Consider the following 20,490-nt stretch of genomic DNA (forward strand, 5'->3'; position numbering starts at 1 on the left):
GCAGTCAAATCGCACTGCTTTTGCAGGACGTGCGCGATTGCGGATGTGGGAATCGCAGGGAAACCGCATGGTCCAAAAGACCATGCGATTTCCCTGTGGCCACATTTAGAAAAGGCGCATGCACCTTTTTTGTGCGTTTCACATGGCACAGCAATGCATTTAAATGAAAGGCTGCCTTGCCCGAGCAAAAGTGGGACGCATGGCCAGCACTAGTCTGAACCCAGGGGCGTACCTAGAGCATTTGGAACCTGGGGCGGATCCTATATCTGGCACCCCCCACCTTAAAATGTAAAAACACCCCACTGTGCCCCCTGGATACCTCTGCATCCTTCAATATCTTTTTGTCACTACTGTGTACCCCCTCTCCACATCTGCACCTCTGGACCCCTTTAAATTACACATCACCCTGTACCTCTGGACCCCTTTACATTACACATCACCCGGCACCTCTAGACCCCTTTACATTACACAGCACCCTGCACCTCTGGACCCCTTTACATTACACAGGACCTTGCACCTAAGGACCTCTTTACATTACACAGCACCCTGCACCTCTGGACCCCTTTACATTACACAGCCCTTGTACCTCTGGACCCCTTTACATTACACAGCTCCCTGCACCTCTGGACCCCTTTACATTAGACAGCACCCTGAACCTCTGGACCCCTTTACATCACACAGCCCTTGTACCTCTGGACCCCTTTACATTACACAGCACCCTGCACCTCTGCACCCCTTTACATTACACAGCCCCTCACAGCTCTGGACCCCCTGCATGTTACACAGACCCCCTACAGTGCAGACACCCTCCCTACTGTACAGGCCCCCCATCTACAGTGTAGAACCCCCTACAGTACAGACCCCCCTACAGTACAGACCCCTCCACCCTACAGCGCAGACCCCCCCTACAGTACAGAATCCTCCCCTACAGTACAGACCCCTCTACAGTACAGACCTCTCCCCCCCTACAGTGCAAACCCCCCCCCTACAGTACAGAATCCTCCCCTACAGTACAGACCCCCCTACAGTGCAGGCCCCTCCCCTACAGTACAGACCCCCCTACAGTGCAGAATCCTCCTCTACAGTACAGACCCTCCCTACAGTGCATACCCCCCTACACTGCCAAATCTTCCCATACTGTACAGACCCCTCCCCCTATAGTGCAGACCCCCTATAGTACAGACCCCCCTACAGTGCAGGACCCCCCCTACAGTGCAGGACCCCTCCTATAGTGCAGACCTCCTATAGTGCAGACCCCCTACCGTGCAGGACTCCCCTACAGTGCCAAATCTTCCTCTACTGTACAGACCCCTCCCCCTATAGTGCAGACCCCCCTATAGAAAAGATCCGCCTAACAGTGCAGGACCCCTCCTACAGTGCAGACCCCCCCCCACAGTGCACAGACCCCCCCTACAGTAAAGAACCCCCTAACAATACAGCCCCCCCCCCAGACCCATAATGTACCTGAACACACATGAAGAGCCCAAGGCAGTGACATTGCAGGGGGGAAGTGCGAGTAGCACCCGAGTGGAGTGACACCTGACGGCTCAGTGATCCGGGACCCGACGCAACAATCCCCTTCTCTCTGTGGTCACGTGACTCACGTCGCGCCGTTCTGATCAGTCTCAGCAGCGGCTGTCACTCATAGCCGAGCAGAGTGAAGCCACCTCCCCCTCCTCCTTTTTGTCTACAGAGTGCTGTGCATGCAGGAGGAGGGGGAGGCGGCTTCACTCTGCTCGGCTGTGAGTGACAGCCTCTGCCGAGACTGATCAGAACGGTGCGACTTGACCACAGAGAGAAGGGGATTGTTGCGCCGGGTCCCAGATCACTAAGCCGACAGGTGTCACTCCATTTGGGTGCTGCTTGCACCTCCCCCCTGCAATGCCACCCACTGCCAGTGCCTCGGGCTCTCTCTGTGTGGGCTGCGAACCCACGGCGCTGTCTCCTCTTCAGTTGCGGAGGGCGCTGGCCTTACACCCCCACCAATGTGTGGCACCCGGGGCGGTCCGCCCCCCACTGTCTGAACCAAACCTAAAGGTTATTCCCTGCCAAGTACCTCTTAATAAATCAGATTGCCCCATGCCTGGAGCTTGACAGAAACTGGAATACTCGCAAAATATTTATGATAAACAGCTCTCTGAGTTTCAGTGTGATTATTTAATTTCTTATAGTAAAATCTGTTAACAGCCTTCTTGACATTGCAATGCCAATTAACAATTAAAAGGTTTCAGTGTTCTGTAGTCAGAAATCCTAATAATGTCATTCAATTAGTGATTTCAAAATGTATAAATTGGCATAGTCTGCTAGGTAGGATTTGTGGACCATTTGTAGGGTTAAGGTTAGGGTCAAATATCATGCCCAGAGTCAAAGTCAGGGTTAAAAGTCAGGGTTGGTGTATTTTATGTAGATTAAAAAAAAAAAAAAAAATTCATGTCAGTTAAGCCTCGTACACATGATCGGATTTTTCACAGACAAAGCCTCGGATTTTTGTCCAAAGGGCGTTGGCCAAAAATGTGTCTTGCATACAAACTGCACACAATTGCCTGCCAACAAACACAAACATAGTGACGTACTATGAGCCGATAAAGAGGAAAATCAATTGTCAGACGCCACCCCTTGGGCTGCTTCTGCTAATTTTGCGTTAGAAGTTTGGGGTGTGTTGATTTGCGCTTTTCATTTGGTGCTTTTCAGTTCGTTTCTGAACGGCTGTTCGTCAACCAGACATGTTGCCTAATCGGAGGAGATAACATGTTATTTATTATTGGCCTTGGAGTTATTGCTTTGACCCAAGTCCAGGAACAGGAGGAGGAGGATTTCTTGGACCAAAAATTGGTTGCTTTATTAACTGCTTCCAGACCGTCCACTGTAGTTATATGTTGGTATTTTGAAGAGGAATATTGTTGTTATGGCAGCAGCTAGCTGCAATAGCCCCGTTATCCTCTTCTTCAGTGGGCGGTCTGCTTCAAGATAAACCTGGTCTCCGCAGTGGAACCTAGTCTCCGCGGTGGTCAAAACGTCACTTCTGCCCATCGCTCTTAAAGGGCCATTTTTTCTTTTAAATGAAAAATTTTATTTTTATTTTTTTATTGCAGTTTAGTGTAAATATGAGATCTGAGGTCTTTTTGACCCTAGAGCTCATATTTAAGTGGTCCTGTCATGCTTTTTTTCTATTACAAGGGATGTTTACATTCCTTGTAATATAAATAAAAGTGACACAATTTTTTTAAAATAGATAAGAGAAAAGCATTTTTTTTAAACGCAACCCGTCCCATGAGCTTGCACACAGAAGCGAGCACAAACGTGAGTAGCGCCTGCATATGAAAATGGTGGTCAAACCACACATGAGGTAGCGCAATAATTCTAGCCCTAGACCTCTGTAACTCAAAACATGCAACCTGTAGAATTTTTTAAACATTGGCTATGGAGATTTTTAAGTGTAAAAGTTTGCTGCCATTCCACAAGCGGGCGCATTTTGAAGTGTGACATGTTGGGTATTAATTTACTTAACATTATCTTCCACAATTTAAAAAAATTGGGCTAACTTTACTGTTGTCTTATTTTTTAATTATAAAAAAAAAAAAAATTCCCAAAAAACTCTGCTTGTAAGACCGCTGCGCAAAAACGGTGTGACAGAAAGAAGTATTGCAACGACTGCCATTTTATTGTTTAGGGTGTTAGAAAAAATATATATACTGTTTTAGGGTTCTATGTAATTTTCTAGCAAAAAAAAAACTTTTTCCAACTTAGAAAGAGGCTCGGTCCTTAGGTGGTTAATCGAAATCAATTATGTCATATGCCTTTGCTGTAGGAGCTCCAGGAGAAAAATCTGGATGATCCAAATATCACCCAAATCCTCTCCGTACTTCTCAAGACCTCCTACTCTCAAGCTCTCTCATCTCCTCTCATGCTCATCTCCAGGATTTCTCCAGAGCCACTCCCATCCTCTGGAACTCACTACCTCTGCCTGTCTGGCTATCCCCTACTCTTGCTAGCTTCAGGCGATCCCTGAAAACTCATCTCTTCAGCAAAGCGTATTACATCTCCAACTAATCTTTTACCACTTCCATCAGCTCATTGCTGACAGTTACAACCTTTTGTACCACCTGTCCCATCCTATTAGATTGTAAGCTCTTCTGAGCAGGGCCCTCTTGTATTTTAATGTTATAACTGTATTCTCATTTTTATATTGTAAAGCGCTGCATAAACTGTTGGTGATATATAAATCCTGTATAATAATAATAATAATAATTTTTGGAATTATCTCCGCATGATGGACAACCTGCTTTCACAAACTATTGGAATTGTTGACCCTCTATATAGGACACATGCATGAGGCTTTCATTTTATTTTTTGGTTGAATAATGATTCGATATATTTTCTATATCTTTGGATGCATAGAATGCACTTTTTGGTTAAGTTCTATTGGCAGATTGCAGGTGTAAGTTTATTTGTTTTCTTTTTTTAATGCACAGTAAAAAAAAATGTGGAGAATAAGACTTGGCTATGTGTTTTACTTCAAATGACATTTTGGTAGTAGGCAGTTACATCCAAAAGAAAATACAATGTAAAATTGACAAGGGACACAACATAGTTGTGTCTTTGATCTTAAAAACTATGGGATCATGGTGTTGTGGCAACTTGCCTAAGCATAATAATAATATTCTTGCTATCACTAGAAAATAGCCTTTTAAAATATGTTTTCCATAACTCCATCAGTATCACTAGCAAAGCAGCTTCATTATTATCCCATTAAAGAAGAAGAGAATGTGTGCTGTATTTAGAAATGTCATAATTTACCACGTCACGAATGTTAATTCTCCATTACGAATGCTAGTTTACAAGACTGACCGCTTCTGGCTCGTCCTCGATTCCGAGCATGTGTGTTTGCACTTTGGACTTTTGTCCGACGGACTTGCGTACACATGCTTTGAAAATCCGTCAGCAAACCTGCCATCCAACATTTGTTGATGGATAGTAGGCCAACAATTGTCCGATGGATTGTACCAACGGTCGGATTTTCTGCCAGCAGCCTGTCATCACACAATTCCTGTTGGAAAGTCTGATCGTGTGTACAAGGCTTAAGTGACAGTGTGTTTTAGGTAGGATAAAAAAAAAAAAAAACACAACAAAAAAAGTGTAATGTTTCTGGGCCCTACTTTGGGTGCAAATAACAAGTAATATACACATATGCGATTGTCGATAGCAGGAGAATTTGTTTTGGGTGGTAAGTTTGGGGCTCGGAGGAATCAGCATTTTCAATAATTGCAGCAACATCTGGTATTACTGATCCCTGCACAGACATTACATGCTACACCCTTGTTGAAGGCTTATTTATTGTATGATGAACCTTCAAAAAGCCCAAAATTGTCTCCCTTACCGTTTCAGGGGCGTACGTCCCAAATCCAATAACTGGGATTCTGTTCCCATCGTTCAGGCTGGTGTGTGAACTCACAGACATGTCAGCGCCTCTGTTAGCTTCCAAACAGCCTCAGATTCCTTTACTGCTCTGCAAACATGAAATTTGATCCCAGATTTAGGATGACAAATACAACCGCCTCTTTCATACAGAGCAGACAGAGTTGTGCTTTCAGAGAGAAGACCTTATGCCGCGTACACATGACCAGACTTTGAGGGACTAAGTCCGACAGACTTTCGACGGAGTTCTGACAGAGTTCTGACAGAGTTCTGACAGAGTTCTGACAGACTTTCCGAATGAACGGACTTGGCCACACACAATCACACCAAAGTCCGACGTATTTGAACGTGATGACGTACGACTGGACTAGAATAAGGAAGTTCATAGCCAGTAGCCAATAGCTGCCCTAGCGTCGGTTTTAGTCCGTCAGAATAGCAAACACACGAGCGGATTTCTCAGTAGGAACTGGGTCCGGCAGAGTTCTGTTGGAAAAATTTGAAACATGTTCCATTTTCTAAAGTCTGTCAGACTTTTGCAAATCAAAAGTCCGCTGCAGCCCACACATTTGCGAATAGTCTGCCGGAATCATTCCGTCGGACTTTTGATGTTGAAAAGTCTGGTCGTGTGTACGGGGCATTACTGTGCTGAGCCACTTTTTGCTTCTGCAGCCTCAGATAATTTGAGCTGAAAGCAAGTGCTTTCTAGTGCTTTTCTTTTTCACCCAAGGGGCCTCAATGTACAGGAGTATAAGCAGAATTTTTCATAATTTTTGCCTTTTTTATTATTACCCAAATCTATTCCCCCATTCCCCCCAGTATTTTACTGCTTTTGGTCGTCCATCCCAACTGTGTTTCATTTAAAGGAACAGTCTTTTTTTTTTAAACCAAATCCCCTGGTTTAGGTGTAGCACCCAACATGCTAGGTTGTTAGGTGTCATTTGTTTTGGCTCCTCTGTAGCCAGTGAAGCATTGTTGATTGCTTTTGTCTGTTCTGGTTTTCAGAGGCTGCCGATTTGATTGCCCTTTTCTGCTTTGTAAAAAACTGTGGGATGTTCTGGAAAAGGGATAAGCTTGATAGTCGACTCGAACATTGGGTGTTTGCCAGTTTTGCCAAAGAATGAATATTATGGGGCATTCGTGGCAAATTAGAGCATCCCAGAATGCCCCATAATGCACTGTGAGTTTGCAGTCTATTGCTATATGATGATTGGCCGAAGCATGTGTTACCAGTCTCAAAATATAAATTAAGAGAGCCAATGATTGTAGATGTGATGAAGTAATTTGATCAGCTCTGCGGGGACTGCAAAGAATTACACAAACAGTATCCAATATGACCACTCATCTTTATGGCTTGAAGTAGTTTCCCTTTTACATAACAGTACATATATTACATTTTTATAGTCACGTGTTCATAACCGTTCATATATAGTACAGATTTTGACAAATACTTTAAAACATAGTTACAACAATGAACATTATCATATTTTAATAAACATATATTTTCCTTTTATTCAGTATTATAGATAATTATCTTTATCTCTCTGGTACACTTTAGGATGAGCCGAACACCCCCCGGTTCGGTTTGCACCAGAACCTGCGAACAGACCTAAACTTCGTGTGAAATTTGTGACTCGAACGTTCAAAGAATAATATTGAGAATTAGGGATGAGCTTGGTGTTTGAGTCGAACACATGTTCGGCTCGATTAATGGCTGTTCGCCCGTTCGGTGAAGCCAGAACTCTGTGGGCCATTCGCGCCAAATTCGTGTGGCGCTCACAGCCCACAATGCACTGTGCCATTGCAGTGCATTGCTGGCTCATGATTGGCCAAGCAAAAAAAAAGCAAACATTTCCATAAAGTGGGGTTTTTAGGCAGTAAAGTAGAATAATTGATCCAATGTTAAAGCGGTTCTGCACCTAAAAAAAAAAATATTAAAAGCCAGCAGCTACTAATATTGCAGCTGCTGACTTTTAATAAAATCACACTTACCTGTCCCAGGGTCCAGCGATGTCGGCGGCAGATGACAAGCGATCGCTCGTCTCTCTGCTGCCCCCGCCGCCATCCTCTGTCAGGGAATTTGGGAAGTGAAGCGTTGCGGCTTCACTGCCCGGTTCCCTAGTGCGCATGCGCGAGTCGCGCTGCGCGTCTCTTCTTGTCCCCGCTGTGTCCTGGGACTGTGTGTTTCCCAGAACACCACGGGGGGGGGGGGGGGGGCGGGGTGTCTGCGGGGGTCTGCTTCCCCTTTAGGGTGGAGAACCGCTTTAAATGAAGAGAGTAATTTATTTATTTATGGTATAAAAAACATGACATGATCGTTAAAACAACATGAGCTCCAGTAGGAAATAAAAACTAAACCGAAAGTACACTTGCAGAATTTTTCATAGCAACATTAGTAAGATAAATGTTGACAATTTTTGTAAAATGAAACTGACGCGTTTCAACCCAGAATGCAAGGGTCTTCTTCAGAGGTTTAGTCTGCTAAAAAAGATATAGTATGGGTACACATGTCAAAATTATATGCACACAGTAACAGAAAAAATAGATGCTGTACAGTGCAAACATGTGGTATAGTTACCCAATCGTGTGTATTTCACCAGTACTTCCTACATAGAGATCCTTTAAAAACCTTTTCTCTCCTCGGGTAGCTCAAAGACACTCCACATCCGCAGGAACCAGACTGGGAAGTCAAAATCAAGATAACCCCCCAGAAAGATGGATTGAGCGGCGATCGAGTGGGGGGCAAATCCCACCTGTGACAGAGATCCAGGATGAATTAATTGGCCTGACCATAATATACGTAGCCAGTCAGACAGGAAATTCACATGGCAGCAACACACTAATAAAAATGGGGGATGCAATAAAATCAAAGCATATCCCCACGCATGTAGTATGCATGTGTGTATGGCCCTCCATTCATCTAAAAAAGATGTGTCTACACAGGGCTCAAGTCCTGCAGGAATGCATGGGAGCGGAGTTCCTGTACTTTTTCCACGACAGGAACTCAGTTCTCATTAGCAGCCATGTCCTGCGAGACTTTCAAGTATGCGAGCTGTGTGACAGGTGCTACACCAGCAGCCACCGACACAGCTCACAATAGTAAGTGCAGCACACCTGTCCATTCAGGCATTGCCAGTAGGGGGCCCCATGACAGCTTCCGCTTCGATCTACCTGTCAATCACAGCTAGCTGACGGGTAGATCAGGTCCCTGCTGCTAAGAGATTGTATTTAGTCAGACCTCTCGTGATGCGCTCCTCCCTGTCGGCCCTTCCTGATTTTCCGTCTCCTCATCCCCCCCAGTCTCCTGCATACTTGCTCCGTGTGTCCCGCTGAATCCCCCCCTCCTCTATCTTCATTGCCATATGATGAGAGAACCCAGAGGAGGAGCACAGCTATTCTGCTCACAGGACATGCAGGGAGAGAGGTGAGCTGAGGGCGGAACATCAGTTTGGGGTGGTAAGCTGAGCACAATACCTGGCAAAGTTTAATGCCAGGAGGGAAGTTTATGTGGAAATGTGTGAAGGGTTGGAATAGCAGCGAGTGTGTGTTGGAGCCCTGCAGAGTTTGCAGCCCCCCCCCCCCCCCAAGCTAACATACAACTCCTAAGCAGGAACACATTACTATCTCCCCAAGCATTCTGTTCAGATAATGTGCAATTAATTTATGACTTTTCCATTTAACCCTGTGTTATCCAAACTCTGTTCAATGAAAAGTGTAAACTCACCAAATAAACACTCTATACACAAAATAAAATTCCCCAATAAAGATGAGAACATGATGTTCACATATGCATGGAAGCACAATTGAATGAATGCTGATTATTCAGAGAATTACTGTATTTATGTTTATTGAGGATTTTTTTTTGTACAGTAGGTGACTGCGATATGGTGTCAATCTCGCCACTTTTATCGGTGAGCTTGACACCCTGCGAGCCCCAATAAGCGACAAGCATCGCTGGCCAGGTTCACACTGGTGTGGGGATCCGAATTGGATTCCCGCCAATACCAGGCACTGTATTTGGTATGAATCCTATGGGAGAACTCCACGCCAAAAAAAAAAAAAAGGCATGGGTTCCCCCTCCGGAGGGAGAATGAGAATGAGAATAAGGATCATGATAAGGATCATGAGAATATGAATGATAAGGATCCTGAGAATGAGAATGATAAGGATCATGAGAATGAGAAGGATCATGAGTAGGGTTGCCACCCGTACGGGATTGACCCGGACAGTACGGGTCTGGCAACTTGTGCCCGGGTTTCTGTTCCCTGGAAACCCGGGCGCCTCTGTGTCCAACTTTCTTCTCTCCCGCCCCCCTCCTTCCCACATTATCTACTTTGAAGTCATTGGCAGCTATAACCATTGTCCTAGCAACCAATGACGCTTGCCGATGCTCGGTCCACCTTCGCTCCGCCCCCTAATTCCGGCTCCCTCAGTATGCATGCAGAGCAAAGCAGCGGCCGCCCTGACCCCCTCGCCCCTGTCAATGCAGCGCTCTTGCAGGAGCCCAGCATAAGGAGCAGCCAGAATGGGACAGCAGGAGAGAGGTTCATACAGTCCATCACTGAGCACCACTGTCCCCCTGTCCATCCCACTGCCCCCCTGTCCACCCCACTGTCCCCCTCACTGCCCATCCCACTGGGGTGCACTTTGGGGTGCCTTTAGATATGATGGACTGATTGGTAGTAGTGTTGAGACAGAATGGGCCACTTTGGTGTGGTTTTAAAAGTTTGGGTTATAGGTTGGATGGGCTACTTTGAAATGTCAGTGGAAGGGTGCAGTGGATCATAAGGGTTGTTGTAGGTAGGGTGGGTTTAATTTAGGCCCCTTCCATGGTTAATGCAATGTGGCTACACCCTCCGTTCACCATGGCGTACACAGCACACTGTTACTACTTTTTAAGACACCTAAAAGGTATACAAGGTCTTTTACAATTCTATTGTCTATATAGTGATAACTAGAAAGAAAAATGCAGCTTGCCAGAAAAGTGTTCGGGTTTGGCTTGAAGAAAAGGTGGCAACCCTAATCATGAGAATGAGAATAAGGATCATGAGAATATATAAATGAGAATGAGAATATGAATATATAAATGAGAAAGAGAATGAGATATGAATATCTAAAAGCGAAAGAATATGAATATCTAAAAGAAAGAAAAATAATTTCTACTCTCCATTCCATAACGAGAGCCTCTCCATTCCATAAAGAGAGCCTCTCCTCCCACCTTATATGAAACTATTTGCCATAAAATGCCACGTGGTAATGGCCTCATTTCTGACCTTTAATTCTACTTGTGGATCATTTGACAGTAGATTATAAAACTATGTCAAAGTGGGAAAGGAACTGTGGTTTGCACCTTTGGGAAGATTACTAATCGCTATGAATGCATTAGGTCCCTTACAAAGAAACTGCTATAAAAATTCTGCATAGCCAGATCCTGGAAGTCACCTACAATTCTCCTTGAACAGGTGAAAAATAAATGGTCATGGATTATGTTCAATGAACGTCTTCAGGCGATATGGTTTGACTTTTTGATAAGATGTGGAAGCCCTGATTTGACTGTCAGATGCCTTTTAAAAACACTAAGCCCTTGTACACACAATCGGAATCTCCGACAACCAGATCCGTCTGAGTTATTCCGCTGGATTAATTCCGGACGAGGTCCCCGAAGTGATGTTGCATACACACGGTCGGAGCAAGTTGTCGGATTTTCCGGTTGCCAAGAGCGCGGTGACGTGGCTCTGGGGATCATTATTCCAGAGACCTGTTCTGCCATCATTCAGGTCCTGCAGAAGGACTATATGAAGGTAAGTTTTATCCTTTAACATCACATTCTATGTATTTCATGATTGCTAATGTCTTGCATTTCTTTCCTCATTCCCTAATTACCATCATTGCAATATGCTCCAATTCATATACTCTGCCCCTTTGTCCTCATGCATATTTGCCTCACTAACTTCCCCACCATGCTCTTCTTGGCCCATAAAACTAAAGTCTAGTCACTTTCCAATGTCTTTTGTCAGTTCCATAGTATTGCTTTCCCCTAAACACCCCCTAAAATGTCTACAAATGTCATGTGTGTGCTTCAATTCATGCAGAGTGACTTTTTTTTGGTTGTGCCAAACTCATTAGGAACCCCCCTCCCCCCCAACTGCTAGCTCAGCTGATAGCAATCCTCTATCTGCTGACTTTACCAAACCCAATACACACTATATCTACCTTTTTGATGCTCACATTTATGGATGAATTCACCAAAGCATGTAGTGCAAGGGCCTGCCTCAATACTTTCAAATGCTACCATTTTTTTTTCCCTATTATCTTGATATCTAATAGCAGAATGTCAAAATGTGCTTCAATTTTGTTTTATTTTTGTTATTATGACACTTATTCCCTGTCCGGTGGGCTGCCAATAGTGTAACTAAGGAGGGGCTTCTCAAAGTATCACACATTATTTAGGCATTCAGTTCTCAATCAAGGGGAGAGGGTTACCTGTCCAAAACACCCCCCCCTCATTTTTTAGCAAGGGCCCATCAGATGGGGGGGGGGTGATGACTCTGATAAGTGGACCTTATACTTTAGGCTTTAAATACTCAGTTCCCAAAATGTTATACTGATCTTGGCCAAAAATGTTGGTGTCTAATCTGCTTGCAATGTTGATTTGCAAAATTACTAATTTTTGGTCTTGTTTCACTCCACAGTGTCTTTCAACGCCACAGGAATGGCAGACTGTGGCCTCCCACTTTGCCAGTCATTGGGACTTTCCCAATTGTGGAGGTGCAATTGATGGGAAACATGTCTGCATCGTCCCACCACCCAACTCGGGGTTGTACTATTTTAACTACAAGGGGTTTAATAGTATTGTGATGTTGGCGGTGGTGTCTGCGACCTATGACTTTTTGTATGTGGAAGTGGGGCAAAATGGACGGATGTCGGATGGTGGAGTGTTTGCACGGACGGAGTTCTACTGGCGTCTCCAGAGTGGCAGTCTGGGCTTGCCACCCCTAGAAGAGAATCAGGAAGGACTCCCGTTCGTCTTTGTCGCGGATGAGGCATTTGCCCTGGCAAACCAACTGATGCGGCCTTTCCCGATGAGGACCCTCACCCTGGACCAGAGGATTTTTAATTTCCGCCTGTCCAGAGCCCGAAGAGTGGTGGAGAACACTTTTGGTATACTGGCCAGCCGGTTCCGCCTTTTTTTAACGCATATCCACATGGCGGAATACAAACTAAATCACATTGTGCTGGCGTGCTGTGTTCTTCACAATTTCCTAAAAAGACATTCTGCTAACTATGCGGTCTCAGTTGTCCAAGAAGCAGACTTGATTGAAAATGAGAACCTCATGGGCCTTTAAGCTGCTCTTCATGGCTTGCCCCCCCAAAGCGCCCGTGAGGTTAGAAACCAATATATGGAATACTTTGTGGGTAGGGGGGCCATTGATATGCCAGACAATGTCTGAGCGGCATTTTAGTAATACATTTTTCTTTGAAACTCCAATATTTGTTTTCATTTACTGCTTGGCTTTAGGTGTCTCCTAGGTAAATTTATGTTTTTTCATGCTGTGCCTTTTTCACCAACAGTGCAAAACAAAGTTCTGAACGAGATGAGGGGACAGTCTCTTCTTCAATAAATAATGTATGTAGTGCATTAATGACCAAAATCTTGCTCATTTTCAGCACCATGGCAGGAAAATGGCATGATTGTCAAAATTACCACATCACTGTGGGTGTTTTTTTTACTAAAGGCACTTCCACTATGCACTACAAGTGCACTGCAAAAGTACACCTGAAACTGCACTTGGAGTGCAAAGTGGAGTTACCTTTAGTAAATAACACCCATTCTCAACGAAAACAACAATTTTACTCCAAATACATCTTTTGCACAATGAAAAAGTAAGCCACACATTGTTGATAATTTAACTTTTTAATCCAAGCACATTCACATGTGCGTTTAGAAAAGGGTTTTACAACAAAATTGTGTGTATCAAAAACAGTCTTTCAGGATTTTTTTTTAACACTTTGTGTTTTTGTGTAAACAGGCATGTATCAAAACGTAACATACAGAACACAGGAACTTACAAAGTTCAACTTTGAAAAGTGAAGACAATATCAGACATGAGTATGTACAAACTGGGCTGATATTTCTTCATCACATGGGGTGTCACCCCTGGAAAATCCAAATTTGGAAGATGCACAAAAAAAAAAAAAAATTACAAAAGTTGTGGTTTAAAATCCCCCCAAAAAAAAAAAAAAAAACCCTAGCTAGTTTGGGCTGTTTCACACTCTCCCCAAAACATCATTGATGTTCTTCATTTTATTTTTAACATCATTGATGTTTTGCTGTATATTTTCTAAATCCGGATTGCACCCCATTATCTCCCCAATCAGGATCTGGGCACTTTTACAGGTAAAATGGGATTCTTCTTCCACATCACCTACAAAACAAAGCAAAAAAACACACCATGTATTCCAAATATGGTGACATACATTGATGAGCTTACCGGAAGCTGTGTTCTCCGACACTCACCTGTTGTGGTGCCAATTTGTCCAACTTCAATGATCTCTCCTTCCTCCTCCTCCGCTTCTGGTTTTGGAATTTGGCCTTCTTTGGGAGGGGTATGGTCCCTGGTGTCCTCATACTTGCCGAGTCTTCTCTCCCCTATGAGAATGTAAAAAAAGAATAATTAGCACACAGAGGGCAGAAATAGGAATATGAAACATTGCTTGGAAGTGTTGTACAATTGTGTTTTTTGGCAGAGTTCCAAGGTGAGAACATTATTGTGGACACTTTGTTAAGCTGGAATACTTACCTGCAGAACGATGTTTCTTACGAACAAATGAAACCATGAACTTGAAAGTGCCCATTTTAAAATGCACAACATGAAATCAAAGCACATGGAGCAGTATGCAAGCAAGAATAATCATATGAACACACGACAACTACTTACTTTTTTGAAGAACACGCTTGATCCTTATGTACTGCTCATGCTCCCTCAGTTTCAGGTCTGACCAGCGTTTTCTCAGTTGATCCATGGATCGGCGTACCCCAAAATTCTTATGAAGACTCTTCACAACTTTATTCATGATCTTGGCCTTTCTGATATTTGGGTTTGGGTAAGGTCCATACTTCCCATCATAGTTGGTCCTGTTCAATATGTCCATCTCCAACATCTCTCCAAAAGACATATTTGAGGCCTTAAATCTTCTCTTCCTGGATCGGGACGTTTCAGGTTCTGGGCTTTCCTCACCCTCCTCCTCGTTAGTGGAACTATGATTGCGCACCTGCGTTCTCTCCTCCATGTGCTCTCCCCACTGCGCAAGGGACGGGGAATAGTCTAGAAAGAACGTGAGGGGCGTACAGAGTTTCACGCATGCGCACTATATATAAAACGCAACACGCATGTGTCGTCCGTATGATCTGTGAACAGAGGGAGAAGCTGAGGCGACGAACGTGCAAACGAAGGTAACATTTTTAACTTGGTACATAACTAGGCTATACTGCTTCTAGATTGAGGCCTGCATTAGTGGAGTTTAGCCTGACATTAGGGTTTGTCTTGTGTTGTGTCTTGCAGACATTATGGACGGGTTCAATGATCATAGCTTCCTCCTTCTGTTCATCGATAAATACAGAGAGATGCCCTGTCTGTGGCAACCAACACACCCTCAGTACAGTAACAGACAAAAGAGAGACAGGCAGCAATGAACAAACTGGTTGAGTTTGTGAAGCCGGTGGTCCCCAGGGCAGACGTCAACTATTTAAAAAAGAAAAATCGGTGGCCTGAGGAGTACATATCTGAAGGAGAGGACCAAGGTGCTGAAGTCCATGCAATCTGGTGCTTCAGCAGATGACGTTTATGTCCCCAGGCTGTGGTATTATAACAGGATGCAGTTTCTGACAGACCAGGCTGAGGTCATAGAATCACTCTCTACTCTTTCTTCCACACATCCTATGCTACATTCCACACCCGCTGAGTCTTCCAACGCCAAACCTGGGCCTTCCACTCAGGAAGAACTGGGGGAGCCCAGCTTGAGCCAGGTATATTATTGTTGGACTTATTTTGGGAGTATAAATGATCAGTAGATATTAAATGGGCTCCCGCGCTTAATATGAGATAAAAGTGGCCTGTACTTATTCACTGGATGCCGCAAACACTTTCACGAGACACCAACTCATGTATTTAGACAAAGTTAAAGGTAAATTGGTGTTGCGCTTCCAGGAGCCTTTGAAAAAAAGGAACCCCAGGGGGCTGCTTCCTACAAAAGGAGTGTAATCTAATAGTGTATAGTCACCCCAAACACAAACATAAAATATAGGAAACCTCTATACACAATATAAGGATATACAGGTTAATATATCACCTAAAGGGTTTATATACATTAGATTGTGTATACAAATTATACAAGCTTTTTGAGCTATATTGGAGTTCCTGGATGGAGTTTTATGGATAGAGATCTGAGAGTGATTCCCTGAGGCCCCCCTCCTCCCCCTCTTCCACCTGATACACTTGCAAGGAGACTGCATATAGGCTATACCTTATATAGAGGGGAGGTAATTACCCAGTGTGTACACTTACGTGTGGAATCACCTATGTGGAGGAAGATTCATTTGTATTGATGCACGTTAGAAGCACAGAATCACTTTACATGCATATGTGATATTGTCACTGAACTGTGTTTACTTAGCTAAATGATACGCATATTTTAGTTCTTTTGTTTACTGGATGCACTCAGGACTTTGCTTGCTTATTTTGTGTGCTTTAAAATATTTGTATGTGTTTTTTTTTGCACGTAGCACTTTAGTTATATCACGGAATTATAAGTTGCACTTGGCACTTTAATCGTTATTTGTATACACAATCTAATGTATATAAACACTTTATTAGGTGATATATTAACCTGTATATCCTTATATTGTGTATAGAGGTTTCCTATATTTTATGTTTATGTGTTTGGGGTGACTATACACTATTAGATTACACTCCTTTTGAAGGAAGAAGCCCCTTGGGGTTCCTTTTTTTCAAAGGCTCCTGAGAGCGCAACACCAATTTACATTTGAAAAAAGTCAGCCCTCGCACCGCTAAGTGATAAATGTGACTAAAGTGAAACAATGTCAAAAACTACTAGTAATAAAAGAAGAAAATAGATAAAAAGATCAAATAAAGACCTCTGAGTGATAAAAAGTGCAAGTGCTAAATAGTGCAAAAAAATGCAGCAGGACAAAATAGTGAGCACAAACTATCAAATTAATAATAATAAAAGGGGGTCCTGCGCAAATCGTGCCACTCATATAATATAATAGAAAAACTCAAAGTAATAATAGGTGCAAAAATTACATTAAGTAAAAGAAAAAATAGTCCATATAAAAGCACAAATAAAAATAAGAAAAATAAATGGAGGAAGGACCAATGATATGGTGTCCACTAATCCAGGCTCCCAGAACTCTCACCTTCAAACGAAGTAAACAAGCTGATCAGAAAAGCCCCAGGAATCTCTCATTTCATTCATTAATTTTAGCCATCAGGGAAATCCAGAGGAGGGATGTAGTAATAAAATTCCGCCACTAGAGGGCCAGTCCCATCCCCTGTTTTATTCTGTGGATCCTCGAAATGTATGGCTCAAAATAAGAGGGAAGGGGGAAGGAGAAAGAGAAAGGAGACTCCAATGGTGTAGTAATTTAACCACTTCAATACAGGGCACCTAAACACCTTCCTGCCCAGACCAATTTTGAGCTTTCAGCGATGTCGCACTTTGAATGACAATTGCGCGGTCATGCTACACTGTACCCAAATGAAATTTTTATCATTTTTTTCCCACAAATAGAGCTTTCTTTTGGTGGTATTTAATCACCTCTACGGTTTTTATTTTTTGCGCTACAAATAAAAAAATACCGAAAATTTTGAAAAAAAAACAAAACTTTTTTTTGTTTCAGTTTCAAAACTTTGTAAATAAGTAAGTTTTCTCCTTCACTGATGGGCACTGATGGGGCTACACTGATGGGCACTGATAAGGCGGCACTGATGGGCACCAATGTGGCACCAATGAAGTGGCACTGATAGGCGGCACTGATGGGCGGCACTGATGGGCGACACGGATGGGCGACACGGATGGGCGACACAGACGGACACTGATAGGTGGCACAAATTGGCACTGATAGCTGGCATGGATGGGCGGCACGGATGGGCGGCACAGATGGGCGGCACAGATGGGCATGGATAGGCGGCACAGGTAGGCATGGATAGGCGGCACAGATGGGCATGGATGGGCATGGATAGGCGGCACAGGTGGGCACTGATAGGCGGCACAGGTGGGCACTCATAGGCGGCATAGGTGGGCACTCATAGGCGGCACAGGTGGGCACTCATAGGCGGCACAGGTGGGCACTCATAGGCGGCATTGGTGTTATACTATAGTAATGGATGCTAATCAGTGCCAAACAATAATGCATGCCAATCAGTGATGCCCATTGTGGGCACTGATTGGCATCCATTATGGGCACTGATTGGCACCCATTGTGCTGACTGGCATCCCTGGTGGTCTAGGGAGGATTACCTTTTCCCTGGTGGTCTGGTGGCGTCCCTGGTGGTCCAGTGTGGGCATCCTCGGGGGGGCTGTGCTGATAATCGATCAGCACAGACCCCCCTGTCAGAGGAGCAGCCGATCGGCTCTCCTCTACTCGCGTCTGACAGACGCGAGTGAGGGAAAGCCGATCACCGGCTCTTCCCATTTACACTGTGATCAGCCGTGATTGGACACGGCTGATCATGTGGTAAAGAGTCTCAGTCGGAGACTCTTTACCGAGATCGTAGTTGCCGGGTGTCAGACTGACACCCCGCAACAACAATCACCGCGATGCGTGCCCCCGGGTCACAGTAAAGAAGATGGTGTAGTGGCGACTTCCGCCAGTCTTGATCCCCATGAAGAAGTCACGTGGTATGACGTAACGCATAGCGAGTGGCCGTAGGACGTACCGGAAGTAGGGTAAGACTGGCGGAAGTCGCCACTACACCATCTTCCTTACTGTGCTTTTTTACTCTGTTGAAATGTGAGGGTCTTTAACGTTTTTTAATAAATTTATCTGCCCTATTTTAAATTACTACACCATTGGAGTCTCCTTTCTCTTTCTCCTTCCCCCTTCCCTCTTATTTTGAGCCATACATTTCGGCATTGATGTGAGGATCCACAGAATAAAGCATATATGCTGGGACTGGCCCTCTAGTGGCGGAATTTTATTACTACATCCCTCCTCTGGATTTCCCTGATGGCTAAAATTAATGAATGAGGGGGCGTGGCCTAGCGCATGGCGAGGACGGATGTGTAAGCGCCCAGCTCCCGCTCCCGTCTCTCTTCCCGCCGGCAGCAGCACGGACCGAAGCCGTTACACAGCTCCACATGAGCAGGAGGGGACCCAGCAACACCCCCGCTCCTCCGGGACCTCGAAGCAGGGTGATATCGGGAGCTATTTCCCTGCACGGGACGCCGGACACAGAGCGGCCTCCACTCCCAAGATGGCGGCGACACGCTCCGCGGCCGCACATGTTGTGCGGGCCGCGTCTCAGGTACGACCCTCGGGCGACCGATCCCGCTCTCCCCGCTCTCCCGACCTTGAAGGGGACCCCCCTCCAGGCAGCCCCTCTCCATCCAGGAGCCCGTCTCAACAGGGCCCCGCACGGCGGGATGGATGGGATATGGAGGCCTACCTTAAAGCCCTCCCCACTAAGCAGGACATTGAATCCTACATTAATAGGCTGGAAAAGTCTTATGATAGGAAGATGAATGACCTCCGCAAAGACATTGGGCACAGACTGGAAGATATTGAGCATTCGGTAGAGGAAACGATCTCCCGGTTGTCTGAGCAGGACATTATTTTGCAGGAACACACCAACCAAATCCAGCAACTATTTTAGGACTTGCTTGCGGCAGCTACTAAAGTGTTTAACCAATTGCTTAACAAACCTGCGGACTCCCCAATTGAAATTGATCGCATACATAGATCTCTAGGCCCCCGTAACCAGAACTTGGCTTACCCTAGGGATGTTATTTGCCGGGTGCACCACTTTAGGGTCAAGTCGGACATTATGCAAGCTGCCAGGCATCAGGAGGCCATCCTGTTTAATGAGACACCACTTTTATTGCTGACGGATCTGTCCAGACAAACCCTTTTGATGAGGAAGGCCCTGAAGCCGGTTACCGATGCTTTGCAAGCCAAACAAATAAAGTACCGTTGGGGGTTCCCTTTCCAGCTTTCTGCCACCCTGAATGGCAACTCTGCGACCTTCCGCACATTGGGGGACTTGCCCGCATTCCTTGGAACTTTTGAGCTTCCACAAATCCGGATCCCTGACTGGCCACTTCCCTCAGCCACCCCTGGTCTTCCCCTGTCTTCTGGCTGGACAAAGGTTACCAAGAAGAAGCGTTCCCGTTCCCGCACCTCTAAATCTCCAAATGGATGAACATCCCCTGCATTCCGCCGGCCGGCGGGGAACTTTAGCTGCTGACTTTCCTCGGTCCACAAATTTTTGGGACATTTTGAAGGTTACAAATGTATGCTGAATATGTTGCATGGCATCTTGGGGGCAGGGAGGCTTTCTGAGTTTACGCCACTTGGTGGTTCTAGCTGTTCATCTTAAGTTTGCGCCTCCCTGCCTCCGAATGTTATCAGATCTCCGTTCGACCTTACATACTTTAATACTGCCTTACAATGCTCTTTTCTTAATCTGATGCACTTTCTTTTTCTTTTTTTTTCTCTTTTGTGGTTATCAGTTTATGCTTATCTCATTTTTAAGTGTTAACGCCTAGACGGGGGCGGGATATTATGTTACAGTTCCGCAATTCCCCCCCTTAGGACTAGCAGAGTCTTTATTGACTCTGTATTTACACTCTCAGTTGACTTTTCAGAGGACGTCCTTCCTACCAAAATGGACATAGCAGGGTGCCGCTCGGTCGCAACTCTTTGTAGCAGTGGGTGCTGGTTCCCGGGTGTGCTATCTTTGAACACGACCAGCTCCTTAGTACGTTGATTTGCCATGGAGTGGCACCCACCCTCTTCCCTTTCGTTCACACCCTCCCTCTCTTCCCCCCTCCACCCTA

The 20,490-nt window shown here is 44.9% G+C and overlaps 1 protein-coding gene and 1 long non-coding RNA gene across 2 annotated transcripts in view; one reads left to right on the top strand and one right to left on the bottom strand.

Annotated features, from left to right (window-relative positions):
* Nucleotides 1-5,527, bottom strand: part of LOC143960486 (estradiol 17 beta-dehydrogenase 5-like) — a 99,843-nt gene extending 94,316 nt beyond the window's left edge. The window contains exon 1 of the mRNA XM_077469134.1: nucleotides 5,378-5,527. Coding sequence (XP_077325260.1) covers nucleotides 5,378-5,458 — 81 coding nt within the window. The 5' untranslated portion in view covers nucleotides 5,459-5,527. The remainder of the gene's footprint in view (nucleotides 1-5,377) is intronic.
* LOC143960487 (uncharacterized) overlaps nucleotides 1-20,490 on the top strand; it is a 192,975-nt gene that overhangs the window by 20,794 nt on the left and 151,691 nt on the right. The gene's annotated exons all lie outside the window — the stretch shown is intronic.

Source organism: Lithobates pipiens, unplaced genomic scaffold (assembly GCF_037356315.1).
Source record: "Lithobates pipiens isolate NorthernLeopardFrog02 unplaced genomic scaffold, aLitPip1_a1.2 Scaffold_8, whole genome shotgun sequence".
Taxonomy (NCBI): Eukaryota; Metazoa; Chordata; class Amphibia; order Anura; family Ranidae; genus Lithobates; species Lithobates pipiens.